The 24,445-nt window shown below is 38.7% G+C and overlaps 1 protein-coding gene across 2 annotated transcripts; it reads left to right on the plus strand.

Moving 5' to 3' along the window:
- The first annotated feature begins 316 nt into the window (after nt 1-316).
- LOC131546721 (uncharacterized) lies at nt 317-23,667 on the plus strand. 2 transcript variants are annotated; one of them, XM_058786563.1, is made up of 13 exons: nt 317-676; nt 4,548-4,652; nt 5,928-6,061; nt 6,146-6,186; nt 6,452-6,525; nt 9,693-9,721; nt 9,848-9,879; nt 9,967-9,992; nt 19,201-19,291; nt 19,392-19,547; nt 20,666-20,989; nt 23,090-23,161; nt 23,373-23,667. In XM_058786563.1, the coding sequence occupies exons 1-13, from the start codon at nt 551-553 to the stop codon at nt 23,447-23,449; spliced, it is 1,287 nt and encodes a 428-aa protein (XP_058642546.1). In that variant the 5' UTR covers nt 317-550; the 3' UTR covers nt 23,450-23,667. The 2 variants fall into 2 exon arrangements, with proteins under 2 accessions (XP_058642546.1, XP_058642545.1); XM_058786562.1 differs by having other exon boundaries at nt 318-676; nt 9,964-9,992.
- The last annotated feature ends 778 nt before the right edge of the window (nt 23,668-24,445 follow it).

Here is a 24,445-nt window from a genome sequence, read left to right on the forward strand (position 1 = left end):
TCATTTCTCGTCCTCCATATAACAGTATCGTCAACTCACTCATCAGAATCTTCGGTAATCCTCTGCAAACTTCACCACAGCTCATTCGGCTCTTGTTGAGTCCTCGGTAATCCTCGGCAAACTTCGCCACAGCTCATTCGGTTCTTGTTGAGTCCTCGGTAATCCTCGGCAAACTTCGCCACAGCTCATTCGGTTCTTGTTGAGTCCTCGGTAATCCTCGGCAAACTTCGACAGTTGGTTGAACCGGCTTATTCGGTTCTTTTTGAGTTGGACGTGCCACTTCGGCTGTGCGTCCTGCGTCATCAACCCGGAACTAAAGTTTGATTTAGTTCGATTTGTGAACCGGTGTCATGACAAATCGAGTTCCCCCGGCTCTCCCGGTTACTTCCTGAGAACCGGCTCAAAAGAACGAATCGTTCAAGAACCGAACGTCACTAAATGACCCGCCTTTCTACGCAATAAAATGAAAACGAAACTTAATGCCACTGAAAAAAAAAACATTGCAATGAAAACGTGAATCGTCGTTGAATGTCATCAAGCAGAGCTCAATATGGGATCGGATCCATTTCAATTTCAGAATAAAATTATTTGTGCACTTTGCGAGAAATCAGACGAAACTGAAATCACGGGGCCTCTCTCTTCGAAAGGCAACATCTCCGCACATCAAAACTGTTTGGTATGTTTTCTTATTGCATGCGTTACTAAAATGTACTGTAGTTATTAATGCTGTTCGCTGACTGTTACTCATAGTTTTGTTTGGGTTAGGTTATGTGTTTCACCTTAAACTAAAGGGGTCAATGAAGAATTTTAAATGAAAAAAAAAAAAAAACAGCTTTGTTTTGACTTTTCTTTAATCTTCCCCTGTCTAGCTTGTAGCCTACTTATTTGAACAATGCTTCTGCTTGAAACTTGGTATTACGAGCATTTCCTGTGTCTGTTTGACTCTTTAAGATGAGTTGCTTGATGTATTCCCCAATTGTAAGTCGCTTTGGATAAAAAAGATTTGTTGGATTTACTCAATTGAATTATGGACATTGGTTCCACACATTTAGTTTGAATTTACAGTATCCTTTATGTGGTTTCATTATAATACTTTTGTGTTAATCAGATGTGTTTTCAAAAAGTAATGTGTACATAGTCTTTTTAAGTTATCCTAACATAATTCAGTTATGTTAGCTTAACATTATTAATTTATTTTAGATATATGCTTCGATCATGTTAATTCGGTGCAATTAAATTAAGTTACCTTAACATAATTTTGATAACTTCACTAAAATTACATTTTAATACAAATTTAAATGGTTTGTTGTTTCATTTCATTTTCAATAACACAAAAATCTTCTGTAAAGCCTTTATTTAATCGTTTGAACAAAGTGTCATTTAAATGACATGTCTAAACAACATTTTGCTTTCAAAAACTTAGCATGAATAACTTCTCTGATGATTAAATGTAATTAAACTACATATTAGTTTTAATGAGACTAGTATAAAAACAAAGACAACCACTGTTGTATGCATAACAGTGCACCAATATAATTAATGTTTTAATAACTGAAATGTATGTAAAAATAATGTTGACATAGAGGAACAGTCTAAACAATGATGAGATCACAGTTTGCGCTCTGCAGTGGTGTCTTGCATGAAGGCTGTTGGAATTGTTCTGGGGTTTATCATTTATAGTCTCTGTAGTCATTCAAAAAGCGGTCCATCTCACTGGTGGAGTTTAGATTTGAAATTTTGGGCCTTGACAGAGACAACAACAACTGAACAGGCTTTGAAACTCCACATGTACAGCAAATGTCACTGAAAAGAGAGAAAGAGCAGAAATTAGTCATAAATAACAACAACAATTAATGATTTTAACTATTATAAGTAGTTGCATGATAAATCGCATGCGATATTTCATGGGCATCGTTTCAGTAAAGCCGGTTCTGTAATCAGTGGTAAATCTCCATCATGTGTGTGCTTTCACATGGAGCAGCATTTACAACACAGAGCAGTTGTTCACTGACAAGCTGCGCAAAACCACATTCATAATCGCGCGTCTGTGTAGTAAATGCTGTTCCATCTGAAAGCACACAAGTGATGGAGATTTACAGCTGATTACAGAACCGGCTTTACTCACAAGATGTGCATTAAATATTGCATGCGATTTATCGTGCAGGCCTAAATATAAGTAACAATTTACTGTACTCTTCCAAATTAAAGACAATGCTAATTATAAGATGGGTAACACTTTATAATAACTTTCAGTTGTAAGTCATTTACAAGTGATTAGTTAATGATTAACAAATTTTTTTACAAATCATGATTATGTGTTCATAAATGATTAGTAAGTGATGTTAATATTTATATCTAAGTTTTTTATTCACTTGACAGCAAATAATTTATTATTCTTAAAAAAAAAAAAAGTTTTAGCATAATTGCATTTTTGTGCTTTTTAACAGACCAGCTTACAACTTTAAAGAAACATACATGAATTATATACTGATCATTTACTAATGGTTTAATCATAATTGTTTTCCATGATTAACAAATGTTTATTGAGATAATAGTACAATGTTGACATTTCAATGATTTATAAGTGATTAATAATATATTAACGAGTAACTTAACTAGTGACTATTAAACATTTACTAAGGATCTGTTTGATTATTTCATGATGCTATTTTTTAAGATAACTTACGACAGATTTGTAAATCGTTAGGATATTAGTAAATAATCATTTGTGAACAATAGTCATGTTTTGTAAATGATTAGTTCATCATTAACTAATCACTTGTAAATGACTTACAACTAGTGGCAGTGGCGCAGAACTTGCAAACTGGTCGTGCAGCAACTGTCACCTCGGCATATTAACCAATGGTAAAATGAATAATTTTAATGAATATAATTAATGTATGAATGCATCGTCACAAATCATGATCCCCAAAATAAAAACATAGTAGATTTTAAGGGGCTAATCAACGTAAATAGTGATTTAATAATTATAGAATAATTATTTCTGCCATAATTATTCTAAAGCACCATTTTACAGAAATAGTGTTTAAAGAATAATGTTAAAGAGAACAAAATATTTGTAATTCTAACCTTACGCTCATAATTTTTAATAGAATACATCGCATAAGGTCTAGCCGAAGAAGTTCAAATATTTTAGCGCACCCGAAGCTCAAATCGGATCCGAATTTCCCCCGTACGCATATGATTGGAACTCCACGCAGCGCCCGCACTACTGTCCATTGGAAATGAATGACTTCCGGTCTGTCGCTTGTCTACATGAAGGAGCATTGAGCGTTTTTGTCCATTGCTGTGATACCACAACGACGACGAACTCCTCCCCCACCTAAATCCAAACCTAAAGTCAGAGGGTAGCTCATTTAGCACAGATTGTCGAATCTGATCCTAAAAACACATATCAGTGAACTTGGAAGCAGCGGGTTTTATGGATAAAAAAGCACAACAACGTTGACATTTTTAAAACATTTTTTAACCGATTTACGTTCCACCTAAAGTGCAAACACGTTCAACGTTAATCTTCATCTGGATAGTTAACGTTAGACTTGGATAATTATTCATTGTCATAAGGTATTAAACCTTGCTCTTTTGAAGCATTAATAAGTAGGTTTCCCCTTGTTATACGTACGCATTCTTTCCTATCAACCCTCAGCACAAAATGCCGTTAAATATTTATAATCACTGATTCTGAAAATCTAAGTTAACTCTAAACGTTGTGAAATTAACACTTTTTAGCCAATGTTGACAGGCATTAGCCTATTAATCGCCTGATGAAAACTTATTATCCATTTGTGAGTGATTTAATTGCAGTTTGGTAAACTACGAGTAATATTAACGTTACCTCAAAAAACAATTCTGCGATGACACTCGACGAAATATGCCGTCGACATGATTTAAAAGTGTGTGGAGCTAATTTAAAACACTATTGTTGCATTTAATCTGACAATGACTGCATTTTTAGAATTATCATACGATTTTTTAAAATGAAATTCTTACCTTTTAACGAGCTTTGGAAACAACAAGTCAGTCAATCCTCTCAAGTGTCCTTTCCCAGACCAACGGTCCTGGTTTTCAAAGCGCATGCGCGGATTGTCTCGCGCACGTTGCTCCCGCGTAAATGATAAGAGAACTTCACAAAACTGAATTACATTAATTGTACGCAATGGAATTAAGTTGAGAAGAAAATGTAAAGTAATCGTGTGACATGAGCTAATTTTAATTAAGTAAATCAAACAGCATAAAAAAATCATTTTACGTGAACACCATTTGTTGGATATCTGAATCAATTTGAACGTTTTCCTGCAAAGTGATTATATCATGTTTTGATGACTGTGTTGAATTTCATTTAGACTTTACACAATAAAATTATGTTTGCATCTCAAACATAAATTTATTAAGTAGACTGTAAGTGTATTGTTTAAGTGAATTCAGTAAAACTGCCTTTCCTTTTTTTCAGTGTGTTAAATGAATACATGTAAATGTAATTTCTATATATAACTTTTAAAGCTTATCTTATTTTATTGTGTCCTCAGTTGTTTGCATCAGGGATCTACTGCAAGAATTCGCCCACCTACGACGACCTGTTTGGTTTTGATGTAGATGATGTAAAGAAAGAGCTGAAGAGAGGAAAAAGACTAGTAAATATTGCAAAAGCATATGCACAACACACATTAACTGCCTCTAAAACGTTAATTAATTTTATCTGGTTAATATTTTTCTCAAAATATTGTGTAATACTTTACATAACAGTGTCCATACACGATACTTTAATGATGAACTACAATACATATTAATAAACTGCAGCTTAAGTGTAAATAAGTGTATTAGGGGTATTTTATGTGGCATGTTCTACAGGTATACATTCTGTACAATACATGTAAAGTTGCAATCAAAATTATTCAAGCCCCTTGACCTGCAAGGCATTTTGCTGCCGAGAACAAAATAGTATGAAACCAATTCAACAAAGGCATTGGTAAGCTATTATAGGAAGTTTATTAATACACATTTGAATGATTGTTGTGAGAACGTAAAGTTGAAAATGAAAAAATTCTAATTGGCTCTACACATTCATGTACAAAATTATTCAATCGCCAAGTCAAATTTTGTGCAGAATCTTTTATTCTTTATAACCTCCATTAAATGCTGCCTGTAAGTGCTTAGACGCTTCTGTCACATCTCTACTGGAATCTTGGCCCATTCTTTGTTTGAAAAAGCTTCCAGATCACTGATGATTTTTTGTTTTACACTGCCACTACTTTCATCAAAAAGCCTTCGTTAGTAAATTAAGGGTTTTTCTCAGTTGCTCTGATCAAACCTTTTATTCCCCTTGATGATATTGTGCTTTTTCTTCAACATCTTCAAAGGTTTTCTGGTACAACGCATTTTAAACTTATGAATAAGCTGTGTCTCTGAGATCTTCTTGTAGCCATAGACTTTCTAATGTAATAGAATAATTTCTTCTCTGTAGCTTTTTTGAGAGCTCTTTTGATCTGGCCGTCCATTGCTACTCAACTTCAACACATGCATGGACTAAATGTATATATGTGTGTAACAGCTCAAGGTAATTCAGCTTTGTTTTAAAAGTTTCCAAAGCTTAATTGTTTTTTAACACAATTTTGTACCATACCATACAAATATGAGTTGAAAACAGAATATATATGACAGCTATACTCCAAAAAATCCTTTAACTCAAAAACATTACATTGTACTGTATATTGACATTATCACTTTTACCACATTATCAAAATTTGAATAATTTTCATTGCAATGGTAATTTGTATTGTTCAGCATAGTACAGCATTATACTTTAACATGAATACTTCTGTACATTAAATGTAAACTGTAACCAAACAGTCATCATATTCTAGTCTTGTTTCTCAGTGGATGCATAACTGCTGTGTGTTTATTTCTAGCTTTGCCACCACTGTAAACAAAATGGTGCAACAGCAGGATGTGATGTAAAACGTTGTAAGCGATCGTACCATTATCCCTGTGCCATAGAGGATCGTGGCAGAGCCCTTGAAGACAGTACTAAAGGCAGTTATAAGTAAGATAAAATAATCTTTTATCAATTTATGTTTTATGGTATGATTTAGGTGTAGTGAAATTAACCAAATGAATTTCCTTTTAGAGTGTTCTGTGAATTACATGATCCAGAATCCAAAAAAATAAGTAAGTGTTTCGATTTTAATTTTTTTTTATATCTATAATTGTATTTGTTTTAGTGATGCAAATTTGTAAGCAACTTGTGTGAAAATGTGAAATGTCAATGTGAGAATTATTGTCAAATTTTCTGTTGGTGTTTTTGTTTACAAGGTTTGCCAGACGGTCGAAGGCCTACCATGAAAAGGCCTGACAGGGTCATTGTTTTTGGCATGTTGATGACAGATAATGTAATGTGTAAAACATTAATAACACTATTATAATTTTATCATAGATGATGAAATTGAATCTATGTATGCTCCAGTACAGTCAGATATAGAGGACTGTACACCTCCAAATCAGAACAATGTGAGTTATCATGATGCATCTCACACACACACACACACACACACACACACACACACTTCAGCTTTCCTCTACATTAAGACACTTGATGTTTTCCTCCGTACAGTCATCATCACCATCTAGAAAATAGAGTAAAATTGCTCTGTACTATTATCACTAAATATGACTTCGTAACATGAATTTTAACTTGGTTTAACTTTTGAATAGCTAATTAATGTAACTTAATTAAAAAAATAAAAATGAATGTGTCATTTTTTATTGGGTCTCATCTCAGAGATGAGTGGCTACAGAATTGTATTCACAGATGATCATTTTACTTGTATTATGCTATAGAACAAATTACACTGTATCAATAAACAGATATGATCTTGTCAGAATTCAAAGCAAGACTGGACCCTATTGACCTTTAATATAGACAAAATATCTGAGACATTTTTTCAAATTGTTTTATTTAGTTCCACTGAAGAAAGTCAGTCGTACACAGGCCCGGATTAACACAGTGTAGTGCCCTAGGGTGAGCACATTTGAAGTGCCCCCTCCTCCCTCAAAATTCAGGAGCACCTTCTGATCAATAACAAAATTAGCTTTCCCATTAGAAGGTGATATTTGACTCCTTAAAGTGATTTACAGGGGCATTTTCTGGTATTTTTTGCAATGCAATTTTTTTTTCTCTAATTTTATTAAAAGTATGTCATTATGTCAAATTCAAAAGTCCATATTTATAAGCTTTTCCAAAATGTCTAATAAAAAAAATAGAATAAGAACAGGTAGAATAATAAGAATAAGTTACCAATCAAAATAAATCAATATTAACAAAATCAGTTTCCACTACAAAGGTGGCACAGAACACAAAAGTGGCATGAAGGTAAATTTACAGACATTTACAAAGGCTCAGAGGTGGGATGGATGTTTTAAATTCATAACAATGTTGTGAGATTAATGTTTTAAATATAAAATTTTGAATATAGAACTATTGTTTGATTGAAATGATTTAAGTAACTATGACACTTTAAAAATAAAACTGCCAGCAGGTGGCAGCAAGTCACTGATTTTTATCACTGAATCATTCATTTAACTGATTTGTTTGAACGGCTGATTCATTCAGAAACGAAGCAAGTGACTCCCTGCGTCCCAATGTGCATACTATCCACCCTATCTGCCCTAAATAGTATTGAAAATGACTACTATCACATAGAATTTAGGATGGATAGTATGCACATTGGGACGCAGGCACTGTCTTTATGAATGGATAATTGAATCACTGACTCTAGATTCATTTAAAAACGCAGGTTCATTCATAAACGAAACAACGCTGTATTTGAATGGAGATGCGCAGCGGCTCAGCTGTGACTGTTTGAAACTATTTTCCTTTACGAAATAGAGCAAAATCGGGAAATATTGTTAAATTCATACAATGTACATCACTTTATATAACTTATTGTTTGTTGAACTGTTGTATTAATTTGATATCACATTTGCAAACTCCCCTATAATCTTTAAAAGCTATCATAGTTCATCGCAATCTCACAAAGCTCCATAATAATCAATGAAGCGCTCTACACTGCACAACGAATCTCTTATTTACACCCTGTCTACACTTTGTTTGTTATAACGAGAGGATTTGTGAGCTTGCATAACTCAGCAATGAACAAAAGTATTTTGAGCAGTGAGTGGATTCTGATTAACATTGCATTCAAGAAATTAATGTCTGCGACACATTACTCACCGCTGCGAACACGCAAGTAGAAATCTTTGAAGCTCCCTGAGCGCAAACACAAATGCTGATCGGGTATGTTTTGATAGTTGCATGCAGTACTTTTCAGTCGCATTGTAGAGCCCTGGCTATGTGCCCTGATATTTTCTCATTTTTAATTTACATTTAGCCCAACTGCTACGCTGATGCTGCCTATCCATTATGAATTGAATATTATAAATTGGCGGGCTCGACTCTGACTGGGGAGGCGCAATTACACTGTAAACAAAATGGTGCAACAGCAGGATGTGATGTAAAACGTTGTAAGCGATCGTACCATTATCCCTGTGCCATAGAGGATCGTGGCAGAGCCCTTGAAGACAGTACTAAAGGCAGTTATAAGTAAGATAAAATAATCTTTTATCAATTTATGTTTTATGGTATGATTTAGGTGTAGTGAAATTAACCAAATGAATTTCCTTTTAGAGTGTTCTGTGAATTACATGATCCAGAATCCAAAAAATAAGTAAGTGTTTCGATTTTAATTTTTTTATATCTATAATTGTATTTGTTTTAGTGATGCAAATTTGTAAGCAACTTGTGTGAAAATGTGAAATGTCAATGTGAGAATTATTGTCAAATTTTCTGTTGGTGTTTTTGTTTACAAGGTTTGCCAGACGGTCGAAGGCCTACCATGAAAAGGCCTGACAGGGTCATTGTTTTTGGCATGTTGATGACAGATAATGTAATGTGTAAAACATTAATAACACTATTATAATTTTATCATAGATGATGAAATTGAATCTATGTATGCTCCAGTACAGTCAAATATAGAGTATTGTACACCTCCAAATCAGAACAATGTGAGTTATCATGATGCATCTCACACACACACACACACACACACACACTTCAGCTTTCCTCTACATTAAGACACTTGATGTTTTCCTCCGTACAGTCATCATCACCATCTAGAAAATAGAGTAAAATTGCTCTGTACTATTATCACTAAATATGACTTCGTAACATGAATTTTAACTTGGTTTAACTTTTGAATAGCTAATTAATGTAACTTAATTAAAAAAATTAAAATGAATGTGTCATTTTTTATTGGGTCTCATCTCAGAAATGAGTGGCTACAGAATTGTATTCACAGATGATCATTTTACTTGTATTATGCTATAGAACAAATTACACTGTATCAATAAACAGATATGATCTTGTCAGAATTCAAAGCAAGACTGGACCCTATTGACCTTTAATATAGACAAAATATCTGAGACATTTTTTCAAATTGTTTTATTTAGTTCCACTGAAGAAAGTCAGTCGTACAGGTTTAGAAAGACATGAGGGTGAGAGAATGCAAAAAAAAGAGGCATTTTTTGGTGAATTAACCCTTACAGATTTTAAATGAATCTTAAAAACATTTGGTAGTAAAATTGTAGCAATGAAGTGTTTCTCTCTTCACTTTTAATAGTGGTCCACTCCTGTGCCTAAAAAAACAAGGTATGTTTAGGGTTTAGAACCATTTTGAAAGCAATACAAATACAAAAATACCATAATCTGTTTTGGCAAAAACTTACAATAGTAAAGTTATGTAAAGAAACTTTTTGTGTTTTGCTTTGTCTGCAGGCTGTGTAAAAAACTCAATCCATCAACCACAGGTATGAATGTTTGTATTTAACAAAAAAAAAACATTAACAAGAAGTATCATTTATCATTCCTATCAACAATCTCATTATTTTCAGAAGCTGACGATGACACCGACATTGATTCAGTGAGTCTCTCTGTACACAACACATCACACTCATGTCACACCATAAACAAGCAGATGTATTTACTGATATTTCCGTGTCAAAAATGACAACAAAAACACAACACAAGGCCAATGGCACTTCGGAACAAAGGTATTGTTTGCTACATACATATCAGTCTGATACATGGCTAGAAAAGATCCAAGGCTTGAGGATGATCTATAAATGAATCAAAGCTCCCCCATACCTTTTTGTAAAACTTTTCCATAGCTAGGAATTGTAACAAACTGTCAAGCCAGCAACATTAAATGCAGAGGAACAAATTAAACAGGCCTCTTGGGCAAAATTGACACTAAAAGTAAAAAAAAAAGAAAAAAAATATTATCAATATCTTGCACCATAATGTTTTTTTAAACATTAACTGTTTAGTACAATAAGGTTAATCACCATCTAGTACAGTTACACTTCTGTTCAAAATAATTTTTAATGTTTCTAAAAGAAGTCTGTTATCAGGGTCTTAATAAACTCTTAAAGGTGCCATAGAATGCATTGATACAATATTTTAAATTGTCCTCTGATACCTACATAGAAGGTATGTGGCTTAAGTAAGGGCAAAAATTCTCCAGAAACTGTTTTACATGTGCATTTACAACCCTAGGATTTCTCCCTAGAATGAAATGGTCTGTTATTGGCTTATTTGGAAGGGTCATGAATAATAATGTTGAGCTTTGCTTCACAGTGCAGCTCATTTAAGTAGCTCACAGGAAGGAAACACAGGGGAAATATATATATATTTCAATACTTTCTCTCGCAGTTATATCGTTAGGTAATTATACTGTAAATAAATGCGGGCATCAGGGAGCTGCTGTTAATATGCGGGGCACTGAAACTGCTTTCAAATGCGCGATCGCTTTTTAGTTTCACTTTCGCTTTCGAGATTCGCGATCGCACACTCTGCTTATACTATGGAGCGGCAGTACTTACCACACATTTTACAATATCAGATGCTTGTCAGTGGTTCTCAGGATCAGTAAATCAAACAGATCTTACTCTGTTTATGTGGTAAGTGAAATCTTATGTACTGCAATGTAACAGGCTCCCGCTAGCAAGTAGGGCTGGGCGATATATCGAACACGATATTCATGCGCATCTGGTCAGTAAAGCCGGTTCTGTGATTAGCGCTAAATCTCCATCACCTGTTTTCAAATAGAACGCCATTTAATACACAAAGCCGTAGTTCACTGACAAGCTACGCAATATTGCGTTCATTATCGCAGATGAATCGCCTTCGATAATGAACACGATATTGCGACGAGATGCGCATGAATATCTTGTTTGATATATCGCCCAGCCCTACTAGCAAGGAGCTAACCATGTCCCTTTAGTGGCTCGCATTGTTTTATTAGAAGGCGTTATTTGCTTTCCGTGCCTTTCTGAATACAGACACCAACCCATCCCTGCACGTCACATCCCCTGCACAGCCATTTATTTCCATGATCTGCTTTTTCGCTGTTGTCCTTGCTTGTTTCTTCACAATACCTGCAGACTCTTCTGATGGTTCGGCTGGCGGCTGGCCTAGAACATGCAAATGTTGGGGGCGCAACTATTAGTGATCCCAACTGTCACAGTCGGTGTTATGTTCTGATTCGCCTATTTTTCAGCTGTCTTTTTTATTCACAAGATTTACATAAGAAGGAGGAAACAATGGTGTTTGAGGCTCACGGTATATAATTTCCATGTACAGAACTCTTATTATTCAACCATGCCAAAGTTAATACAGTTTTCCATTCTATGGCAAAGTTGTATCAAATTTAAGGCCTTAAAAAGTAATAAGTAATTATGATTTCAAGAGGTCTTAAATTTGGGGACGGAAAAACCAGTTTTATGTTCAAAGTCCGGTGTTGCTTGTTCTGCCATTCTGTTCTGGGAAACAGTTATATGTTATATTTCTACCAAATGAGCGTTCCCTATCGATTCGGTCACTCTACATTGCTATGGGAACGTATAAAATCCCACCATGTCACAGCGATGGAGCCTGACTAGACTAATGATTTGGCGCTTTCACATATAGATTAGTTGAAACTGTTTCATTTCAGTGAAATCTTGTGTTATGATGCAACGGTCGTACTGGTGCTCAATAAGCAGAGTATGATGGTGATCAAGTCCTAAAAGACATGGTGAACTATATCATAACACTGTGATAAACTGATAGGGACAGCATTGAATTGGTGGTGCGTCAATACAGGGTGTATACGACCTAGTCGAAACCACTGATACACATCTCAGATCATAACTGAGGCTGAGTAGGCACGTGCACTGCTCACACTGACAGCACATGTGAGGCAAGCGACACATCTAGGTTATAAAACTTTGTGAAAGTGCTGGGTTGATGACCAGCCTGCTGCCATACAAATGTCCTGAATAGATATGCCATTTGCCCAGGCCCACGAGGATGCAAGTCCGTGGGTTGAGTGTGCTGGGACTCCTATAGGACATTCCCACGCCCTTAGAGCTATAAGCCAAAGCAATTGCGTTGACGATCCAGTGTGACAGCCTTTGCTTGGACACAGGCAGACCTTTTGTACGTCCACCAAAACATACAAATAGCTGCTCCGAGAGTCTGAACTGTCTAGAGCAGAGGTCCCCAACCACCGGACCGGTCCCCAACTTCCACTGGGCCGTGGAAGAATTCCTACCGGGTCGCAAGAAAGTTCTGGGGAAAATGTGTATAGATATGACGCACTGTTATTTATTGTGCGTAAATTTTTTTTTCTAATTATTCTGTATTTTCGTTGTATGCGATTGATATCGAGTAGCAATTTGACGATTTCATGTTAAATTAGCAAATAACTGATTGCTCTGATCTGTCATGGCTATTAGGGCTTAAACGGATCACAGTTGTTCCCCTATCAAAAGCTACTCTCGATGCTGCGCTGAAAGCGCTATGGGAACATTCTTTGTTCGACCGGTTGTTGAAGCACGTGTGCCAAACACGCCAAACTTGGCTTAAATAACCTCGGTTAGGTGACGTCACTCGATTACGAACACCTGGAGGTTATAAATAGATGTGACGCGGAAACATCCTCAGGTCTTTTGTCTTCAAGGACCGCATTGTTGTGTGCGTGTGTGTGTGAGAAAAAAAGCTTCTTCTGAACGGCCCGAGGAGACTTCATCTCTTGCTTCTGGGGAGGTGGAGAGTGCCACCTCAGAGCACTCCTCTCGTGATGAGAAAGCATATGAGGAGTTACTCGAGGTGGTTACTCGGGCAGTCGATTGGTTACACCTAGACTGGCCGCAGGAGCAAGAGTTCCCCAAGCGCTCAAAGTTAGACGACAGATATCTGTCGGGTGGTCGGGGGGAGGGGCCTCAGCGACGGTCTCTCCCCTTTCTCGGTGACCTCCATGACGAGTTAACTCGTTCATGGAACAAGCCATATTTGTCCCGTGTTTTTGTGCCTTCGACGTCGATCTACTCAACTATCGTTGATGGAAAGGCACGGGGCTATATGATGATGCCCCAGATTGAAGAGACGCTCGCGGGCTATCTCTCTCCTGGGACCTCATCATCACTGGAGAAAGCAACTCTCCCCACCAAGCCATGCAGAGTAACATCTTCATTGGTGGGGAAAGCCTTTCAGGCAGCGGGTCAGGCTGGTACTGCTTTGCACACTATGGCGGTCTTGCAGGCATATCAGGCTGACCTGCTGAAAGACTTGAGCACTGGCGGGTCAACTGGCGAGGCGTTTTAGAACCGCCGGGCCACAGATTTGTCTCTCCGTGCGACCAAGCAGGCGGCCCGTGCCATCGGCCGTTCTATGGCTGCAATGGTTTCCACGGAGAGACATCTGTGGCTCAACCTCACGGGCATCAAGGACAAAGACCGTGCTTTCCTCCTTGATGCCCCCATCTTGCCTTCCGGCCTATTTGGCGACGCCGTCAACACCGTCGTCACTAGGTTTCGGGAGGCGAAGCGCTATGAGGAAGCGTTTGTGAGGTTTCTTCCCTGCCGTGCTCAAGAGTCGGGACCGTCGACCACCGGTCCCGACCAGGTCCGGTTCCTTTGAGGCGTGAAGCGCAGAAAGAGAGTGTGGCGAGCGAGCACCCCTCGTAGAGACTGGGGTGCAGCTCGCGCGCATCAATCCCGCCCAGGAGACCGGACCTGCGGAGCATCATCTCCGCCAAAAAGAAGTCCTGAGGCTGGTGCGCCCAGGACCGTGGGGTGTGTCCCCAGGGAGGCGTACAGTTCCAACAGAGTAGAGGCTCCTTCCTGGCACCCTCAGGGGCCGCTGTCCAATCTCCGCCGCCACTGGCGTTCGGGACCAGCGGTCTCCAGCGAAATGTTAGGTGTTCGTTTTTCTCCTGCCACGTTTCAGGATGCCAGACATCTAACATCCCCCATCAAAGCGAAGTGTCAAAACTAGTGCCCTTTCAGAGAAGCTGGCAGCGTGGAAGCTTCTGCCAAATATCTCTCCGTGGGTACAAAGGACTGTAGAGAGAGGCTACAGGGTTCAGTTTACGTGCCGGCCTCCGCGTTTCAACGGCGTGGTCTCCACTTCCGTGAAACCGAACGAGCGCTTTGTTGACACAGGAGTTGCAAACTCTGCTGGACAAAGGGGCCATAGAACGTGTTCCCCTGCCAGACAGACAGTCAGGCTATTACAGCCGGTATTTTCTTGTTCCCAAGAAAGACGGGGGTTGCGTCGATTTTAGATCTTCGCGGGTTGAACCGCTACCTCAGAACATACAAGTTCAAAATGCTGACAATCAAGATGATTGTTTCTTACATCCAATCAGAGGATTGGTTTGTGACTATCGATCTAAAGGACGCTTATTTTCATATAGAAATATTGCCACAACACAGGAAGTTCCTGAGGTTCGCTTTGGTGAAGCCTACCAGTATCGGGTTCTTCCGTTCGGCCTAGCCTTGTCACCCCGCACTTACACCAAATGCATGGATGCAGCTCTGGCTCCTCTACGACTCCAGGGCATCCGCATTTTAAACTACATAGACGACTGGCTGATTCTGGCTCAGTCTCAGGAGCTAGCGCTTCGACATCGGGATGTCGTCCTAGCTCATCTCGAATCTCTGGGGTTGAGACTCAACGCCAAGAAAAGCGTTCTCTCTCCTGCTCAGAGGACAACGTATTTGGGGGTCGTATGGGATTCGATCACGATGCGGGCACATCTGTCTCCTGCACGCGTCGAATCCATTCTAAACGCCCTAAAGAACATCAAGCTAGGCCAGAAGATTACTGTTCATTACCTTCAGAGGGTTCTAGGTCTCATGGCAGCTGCATCCACGGTGATACCCTTGGGTCTCCTGCACATGAGATCGTTTCAGTTGTGGCTCAGAGCCAGGGGATTTCATCCAAGGGCCAATCCCCAGAGGCAAATAAGGGTTACGCGCCAGGGCTTGTACCCTTTCTATGTGGTTCAGACCCCGGTTTCTGACTTTGGGTCCCACTCTAGGTCCGTGCTGTCGTCGCAAGATGCTAACGACAGACGCATCCCTCACGGGCTGGGGAGCGGTCTTAGATGGCCGTCCAGCCCAAGGGATCTGGAGAGGTCATCTTCTCGAATGGCACATCAATTGCCTCGAAATGAAGGCTGTATTTCTGGCCCTGAAATACTTCCTCCAGCAGTTAAGAGGCTACCATGTCCTAGTGCGGGTGGACAACACGGCGGTAGTCTCTTACATAAATCGTCAGGGTGGACTGCGGTCGCGCCGCTTGAACGAGCTAGCGCACCAAGTTCTGCTTTGGGCACAGGAAAAGTTCCTGTCCCTCAGGGCGATTTACATCCCCGGACATATGAATGTGGGAGCAGACTTGCTGTCCAGACAAGCTGTGATACACGGGGAATGGAAACTCCACCCCGAAGTAGTCAGTCAAATCTGGGAAAGGTTTTACGAAGCAGAGGTGGACCTCTTTGCTTCACAGGAGACAGCACAATGTCCCCTCTACTTCTCTCTGACTCATCCAGCTCCCTGGGTCTGGACGCGATGGCCCATGTGTGGCCCAGACTGCGTCTTTACGCATTTCCCGGTCGCTCTGCTCCCAGGAGTCCTGGCCAAGGTCCGTCAAGAGGGGTCTCGCCTACTGATAGCGCCCCGTTGGCCGACCAGAATATGGTTCTCAGATCTAATATCTCTCCTCGACGGCTCGCCGTTGGCGATTCCGGTGAGGAGGGACCTTCTCTCTCAGGCACAGGGGACAATATTTCATCCCCGGCCCGAGCTCTGGAACCTTCATGTCTGGCCCCTGAGGGGGACCAACTGAGACATGCTGGCCTTCCAGCCGATGTAATAGAGACTATTCTGAGCGCTAGGCTCCTCCACTAGAAGAACTTATGCCAGTAAATGGCGCGTTTTGAAAGTTGGTGTACGACACACCATGCAGACCCAGCTCACTGCCAGATTGTTTCAGTACTGGAGTTTCTGCAAGAGAAACTGTCCTCAGGAACATGTCCTAATACTCAGAACTTACGTGGCCGCCATCTCGGCTTGCCATGCTCTGATTGATGGGGTTTCGGTGGGGAAACACCCTCTAGTTGCCCGCTTCATTCGAGGAGCTAAGCGGTTGAGGCCGCCCACTAGAGCGACAGTTCCTTCATGGGACCTAGCTATAGTGCTTGAGGGCTTAGTGGACACCCCTTTCGAACCACTAGAGTCAGCGCCTGTCAGGCTTCTGACCCTAAAGATGGTTTTTCTAACAGCTATTACTTCTCTGAAGAGAATTGGGGATTTGCAGGCTCTGTCAGTCTCGTCATCCTGCCTAGATTTTGCCCCTGGGCTGGTCAAAGCTATTTTGCATCCTCACCCTAGTTATCTTCCGAAGGTTCCATTCTCGACCATAAATCCGGTCGTTCTCGAGGCCTTCTGCCCTCCGCCGTTCACGACACCGGAGCAGGAGAAACTTCACTTACTTTGTCCAGTACGTGCTCTCCAGATTTACGTCCACCGCACTAGCCAGTGGCGTAAGTCGGAGCAGCTTTTCGTATGTTTTGGAGGCGCAACCGGGGGGCGGCTGCCACTCGACAGACTATGTCACATTGGGTGAGGGATGCTATTGCCCTAGCCTATGAGGCGCGTGGTCAAGCTTCGCCTCTAGGTGTAAGGGCCCATTCAACCAGGGGGATTGCATCTTCCATGGCTTTGGCAAGAGGTGTCCCCTTGCAGCAAGTTTGTGATGCGGCAGGTTGGTCCTCTCCGCACACATTTGTTAGATTCTATAGTTTGGATGTTCATGTTACTCCGGGCTCGCATGTCCTTGAGTCGACATCCCAGAGTCATGTCTGAGACCTCTTTCATGTTTGTGCGCACACACTACACAACATTGGGGGTCCAGACACTTCCAGTGCGGCGGCGTTGGTATTCTCGTTCCCATAGCGCTTTCAGCGCAGCATCGAGTAGCTTTTGATAGGGGAACGTCCGGGTTACTTGACTGTAACCCTGTTCCCCAGCGGAACGAGATGCTGCGCCTCAATGCCGCACTGTAAGCGTGACTGGACGCCCTTTCAGACAAAATTTTGACCTGAGGATGTTTCCGCGTCACATCTATTTATAACCTCCAGGTGTTCGTAATCGAGTGACGTCACCTAACCGAGGTTATTTAAGCCAAGTTTGGCGTGTTTGGCACACGTGCTTCAACAACCGGTCGAACAAAGAATGTTCCCATAGCGCTTTCAGCGCAGCATCTCGTTCCCGCTTTTTCGGGGAACAGGGTTACAGTCAAGTAACCCGGGACGATCCGTGATATACGTACCAGGTCCAGACCCCACCATTCAGAATGTGATTCGCAGATTAATTTGCCAATTTACATGTTCAATAGGCCTATTTCACAACGTAACGGAGTAGGGAAAACTCTTTTCCGGTCCGGTGTATGCGCTAATAGAACAGTGGATAAGATTGAAAGTAATCAGTCCTGTATTGCGCTCTTATGTTCAAACATGAATAAGAAGCAACTGGTTATCGTTCTGGTTATCCATGTCCCTCAGAGCTGCATTAAACAGTGTTTAAATACATCTAAATGCCACGTCTAATGCATCTTCTGTGTTTTCTTTGCATTGCAAAGATCAGTTTTGTTGATACTGATTTAATTTGCTTGGAAACACTCCAAATGCAAGAATTTGACTCAAAAGATGGTGCACACTTTTAGAAAAAATGGCATAAAGGTAAAAATGCCCATAAAACTTGTTGGAAATGATTAATTTCTATCACTGCTGTGAACTGACCACACAGAATATGAATAACATAGAAAAATTCAGGAGTCCACTGTCAGCACAATTAGAGATAAGATATCAGCACAATAACACTCAGCAAAATATTGTCTAATTATCACTATCAATAAAATCCCAGAAAATTATCAAGATATCAATATCACACACCCCTAATTTGTTATTTAATTGATATAATAATTTATTGATAATAATTGTTTAAAATTAATACTTGATTAATAATACTTTTGACTTTTCTTAAAAATGGTTTGAAACCTGAAATGTAAAGTTTATCATTTTATAAAACTTTTTGTTTTTGTGAAAACTTGTATCTGAACTGTAAATTATGCGTTTTACAGTAATTTTACAGTTTAATATGGTACTATAGACATTGCCTTACTTCTCTCATATGGTATTAATTTTATTTGTGCAAGTCTTAAAAAGATCTTAAAAAGGTCTTAAATTTGAGCTTAAAAATCCTGCAGAAACTTCTTTTATGTTTTTCTTGTCCTTCCCTCTCTCCCTCCCTTTGACTGGACTTTGAGATATTGAGTATGTGTCTGTTGTTGTTGTTTTTATTATTATTTTGTATTTTTTATTTATTTTTTATTTTTTTGGATGTTATGTATGAAAAATAAAAATGTTGATAACAAAAAAAAAAAAATCCTGCAGAAACTTGTGAAATATTATTACAATTTAAGATAACTGTTTGCTATTGTAATAGATCTTATAATGTAATTTATTCTTCTGAGGGCAAAGTTGAATTTTCAGCAGCCATTACTCCAGTATTCAGCATTTATTTGAAATAGAAATCTTTTGTGACATTATAAATGTTTGCTTTTTTGTTCAATCTGATGCATCCTTGCTGAATAAAAGAATTAATTTCTTAAAAAAAAAAAACCTTTCTGACCCAAACTTTTGAATGGTGTATTATACTCACCACTATATTCAGTCTCTCTTATAGCTCGCCTGCAGCTAGCAGTGTACTTGCTTACATTGTTCTCTCTCTCTGTCTCAGGAAGAGTCTCAGAGTTTGTTACCATCAAAACCGTACTGTATCACTATTCCCTGTAGCGTTATTTTGGACTCTGGACCCTCAGCAGAATCAGGTGTGTTCATCTCTCTTCTATTGTCCTGCTGCTGTCAATTCAATAAGGCTTAAATCTGTGGAAAAAAGTATTTTTTTTAAACAGTATATCTGTGTTTCAGAGCACAGTCTAGAACCTTCTTCACCTGTCGGTGCAGCCCCAGCGGCTGTGTCTACCTCATCTGGGTCTGTCACTGCCCCTGAACATAAGGAAACGCCATCCACAAACAGAACTTCTCCATCGCCCACAGCTCCAAGTACTGAGCCTGTCTCACCAGGTACCATTTACTCTATGCCCAGGGTGTGAATAACAGGGGATTGTATTGGCAACCCCTGAAATGGATTGTATTTATATTACCTGAGCGGTTGAAGAATACACTACAGCGCTCTATCAAAGATGTGAATGTATGCTTGGATGGAGCAAGAACACCTAAAATGCATGTGTAGATTCAGTCGAGTGATAAAGTTTATCCTCTTCAGCGTAATGCTGTTGAACTGAATTTACGGAGCAAACTAATCGCTAAAATAACCATAACATTAACAGCAACGCTGAAATACAAGCGCGCTGTTCTGTCATGCGCGTGAAAGTTGCATGTGTTACTATAACAAACACTGCGTGTTTTCTTTCAGAATTATCATTGACTGGTAGAAAGACAAAAATAGATTACATAAAAGTTTTTACCTAAAATATGAGGATAAGATAAAGGTATGAATAATTACATTTTAGACACATTGTCAGTAATTTCGCCAATGAAAATAAAGCCCTAGAAAACTGTTGTGAATCTCTGATCAACACACAGAGGGGTTTCATGAATGAATCCACATTTTTAAATGAATCTAGTGAATCAATGATTCAGTGAGCCATTCATAAAGGCAGTCTCCATTTCTGAATGAATCAGCTGAATGAATGATTGAATGACTCTCTTATTAAGACAGGAATTTGCCACCACCTACTGCCGCTTTTAGTTTTATATTTAGAGTATCGTTTCTTTTTTTAAATAATTTCATATTTCACTATTTATTTGTTTTTTTGTTTGTTGAATTAAAATATTTCTTTCTAAAGCTACTTATAATTTTTTTTTGTAAAGCTACTTTTTTGTAATGTCTATTCAGTGTTTTTTCTAAATTAACAATGATATCTATTTTCTTTAATAATAACTACCTTTAATTAATTAAAGGTACATGAATTTGGCACATGATGTGCATGTTAATTAATTAATCTCACTAATTTGAGATTAATTTGATTAATTAATCAGCACATTATGTAATTAATTAGATTTTTTTTTATTTTATTAATCTCTTGATAGCCCGATTTAAAGTATAAAAAATACTCCATATGGTCACTGTATAATTCACACCCTGTCTACCCTGGACTATTTCACCTGTGATCCCTCAGGTCAGGCTGGGTCACCTCAGCATTCAAGCCCCACTGTAGACGTTCCAGAACTGCTAATATCCTCAGTACAAACAATCTCAGCATCTCGCTTCAAATCTGAGCAGCTACCAGTAACTCCTCCGGCGGGGGTTTCTTCATCACCTGGTCGTCCCACTGCAGCAGATGCTTCTGGTGTGGGTACCACAGTGAGTTCCAAGTCCAGTGCCACCATATTTTGGACCAGATGTAATGAGGCCGGGTGGACTAAAGAAATCTTCTCAGAGCTTGTGTCTCAGCTGAGCAGTCTAGGAGAAAGAGTGCAGTCACAGAAAGCCAGCCACCAAGGTGAGAACAGCCTTGATTCAAACCAGTTTTGTGAAATATTCTGGGTTCAGTACAAGTTAAAGGTGAAGCGGCTTCTGCGCTACTAGTGTCACATAGTGGAATTACAAAAATAAGGCATGTTTTTAAACAACCTCAAACCCTTACAATTATTCATATCATAGCAACATATCCAAAGTTCTGTCATGAAACTCTAGATGGCGCATAATGACATCATTATCTTTTTGCATCAGCAGCCAATGAGCTCGCTGCTCAACATTCAAATACTTGGCTAGTGTTTGCTGTAGCAGCTGCAATGCGCTTCAGAAACCTCCACCTTCCCCAGCTCCACCTGTATAGATCTGCTATGTTTGTGGATTTATTTGCTGTAGTAAATGCATTGTCGTGTACATTACCATGCTAAACTCTCAGAGTTGTCATGACAGAACTTATTTTATCTGGGACTTGACAGTAAAGTGGCAAAAACTGGAGTTTAGAAACTTCAGCAAGTTCAATGTCTCGATTGAAACCCAAACACTGAATCAAATTCCTCCATCTTGTAAAAGCATTACCAATGTTTACCCTCCTCTTACCATTGGCCTATAAGGCCAGGTAAGTTTCAGTTTAGTTTGCATTAATCCTGGGTTTTAGATTCCATGAAAGTGGCTTGGCTTTTTGGCGCGTTCATTGCCATAGTAACTTATGCTCCACAGCTAATCTGCTCCGGGGCAGGTTATGTTCTGGGTAAGAGATCTCAAACTGAAATTGGACCAATCAAAGTGATGTCCGACGCAAAAAAAAAAAGAGTTCCCCAGTTTTTCTTTCTCCAAATTAAAGGTCACTATATAGTACCAAAAAAAAAAAAAAATTACAACAAAATTGTCTGGCTTTAATGACAATTACTTATAAATCATACATAAATCTTATAAAATGTTTATATTATTATTAATCCATTAGTTTAACTATTATTATTATTATTATAAAGAATTTGTTTTAAATTAATATTTATACAGATCCTATTGAATAAATTAATAAGCTGTAGAACAATAGATAACCATTTAAAAATCACTTTATGTGACCTTACAAGTTTGAGTCTCTATCACTATATATTAAAGTAACTTAAGTAATTTCGCTGAACCTCTCGCGAAAAGTGAATTGCACTTGCTCTGTGTTGCAAGGCATGTGATTGGTTGTTGCCACTGATGTCACACTTTCATGTGCACACGCACCACAAACTCAGGATCAAAGCCTGAGTTGAAAAAGAAAGTTGATGATCAGCATCATGGAACCAGCTAACCCAGATTGGAGTGGTTTGGTTTTGTTGACTCAAAACTAATCCTGTAACCCTGAGTTTGTTCAGCTACCATCATGGTACAGGCCCCTGGTTGTCCGTTTCTGTGTATTTAGGCAAGTCTTTTAAAATTTTGGCTTGCTGGTAAATTTAGATTTACCAATCTAAATTTATTTTCCCATGTAACGTGCCAGCGATGGTCCCACACACTGGCTATAAAGCCTCTTGCTTTGTCTGCTAAAGTAGCTACAGTCCAAACTCTTGCTATAGGTTGACCTGGAAAGACACTGACGAATCTGAGTGGACCACACTAAATGTTTTTTGGTGCCTGGGAGGCTCAATGTATACCCTTTTTTGGGAGATAAACCCATGAATGGAATATTTATAATAGTCATTGAACAATAAAATGGGTTGAGAGATGTTTTAACCAAAAATATTTTAAACTTCACCTTTAAGCTCAATCAACAGCATTTGTGGCATAATCCTGCTATCAAAAAACATTAATTTTGACTTAATTTTGAAAAAAGAAAAAACAATCTGAGTTGCAGTGAGTAACTTAAGATGGAAGTGACAGAGGCCAATCCACAAACGTTAAAATACCGTTTCTCACTTTAACCTTGATATTTGCCTTTTTTAAGTAAAAAGAGGAACGAGTCATCTTTTGTGTATGTGTTGATCACTGATCTATAGTCATTATACTGTTATATTGTCACAAACACTATCAGCTGATCTTGACTTGTATTGAACCTGAAATATCCCTGCATGTTCTTTAACCCTCAATAAAATACTGGGTTTTTGTTTATACGACTGAAAGGCTATGAATTATTCCACAGACTATGATGTTGCTCTCAAAGTATTGGGGGCATCTGGACGGCTGCCTTGCATTATTACTCAGCTGCAACAAGGTACAGTAATTGATTGTAACCACCTAAATCTAAAGCGTTATGTTATTTCAACCCTTTAACAGTAAGTTTTGAATTTATATACTTATCATTTGAATGGATAAATTAGTACATTTTTGTGCCTTGTGATGAATCACATATTAGAAAGTAGAATTGTTATGGGGACTTAAATGGCAGTGTTTCATGAGAATGACTTTGTTCTTTGTGTTTCCAGACCTGGAGAAACAGGAACAGGATTTGCAGAAGAAAAAAGCAGCGCTGAGGGATGCCAAAGCTGTACTAGATGTTTAATATTAACAATCTAACAGAATTTATATGTTTTATTATTTTTAGCAATGATTCTTTTTTTAAACGTTTATTTTTTTTAAGTCCAGAACATTTCTGCAGTTTGCATATGTTTTTTTAATGGAGGTTTACAGTATGTCGGTGACAGAAATATCATGAAATATGTCTGCATATGCCATTTTGATATGATCATTCTTCTGTTCTCAGTTTCTAAATAAAACGGTTGCAACTGTACGAAACATTCTTTACAGAATGTCGTTCTTAGTATCTTGGATTGTATTTTAAAACATAGCTTTTGACCCTTATAAAGGGAGTTTGAGTGTGCAGTATGTGTCTGTTGTACACAGAATTGCTGTGTATATTTTTCTGTTGACTGAGAAAGTGAGACTCACATCACCTGCGTTTGCTCATCTGTAAACAGTTCAGAGCAGGAGACTGAACAGCCAATCAGCACACAGCAACAACTGACAAAACAGCCTCTAATGAGGCTTCAGGTCTACAAACGTAAAACGAAGCTTTTACTACTTCATAAGAGAGAGAGAAAAACCAGTCTATTCCCAATATGGATACTAGGTGGCAGCAGACACACATTAACAGCTTCAAGAGACTCACCAAAACATTTCCGTCATCTTTCAGACCTGTGAGGTGTCATTGTCCTTTCAACTGCGCTTTGGCAATGAAGTCTAAACTTGGTCTAAACCGTTTTCAGTGAATTGATGTATAAATATTATAATAATACTTTCAAATAAATATTAAAACAAATAACATGCTTTAATAAGACCCACGCAAGTAGCCTAGATCAGTTCATCAACATTCAGATATAAACATAAAAATGTATTAAATAGTTTTATGACTCTTATTTGAATGTATTTTAACTACCTCTGTTAGATAATAAATATAATGGTATGTTATTTATGACCGTTATTACAAAAGGGTGCCTTTACCTTTTATTCAGTGTTTTTTGTTTTTTCTCTCATTTTAGAACCATCAAAGCAATGAAGA

Source organism: Onychostoma macrolepis, chromosome 09 (genome assembly GCF_012432095.1).
Source record: "Onychostoma macrolepis isolate SWU-2019 chromosome 09, ASM1243209v1, whole genome shotgun sequence".
NCBI lineage: Eukaryota > Metazoa > Chordata > Actinopteri > Cypriniformes > Cyprinidae > Onychostoma > Onychostoma macrolepis.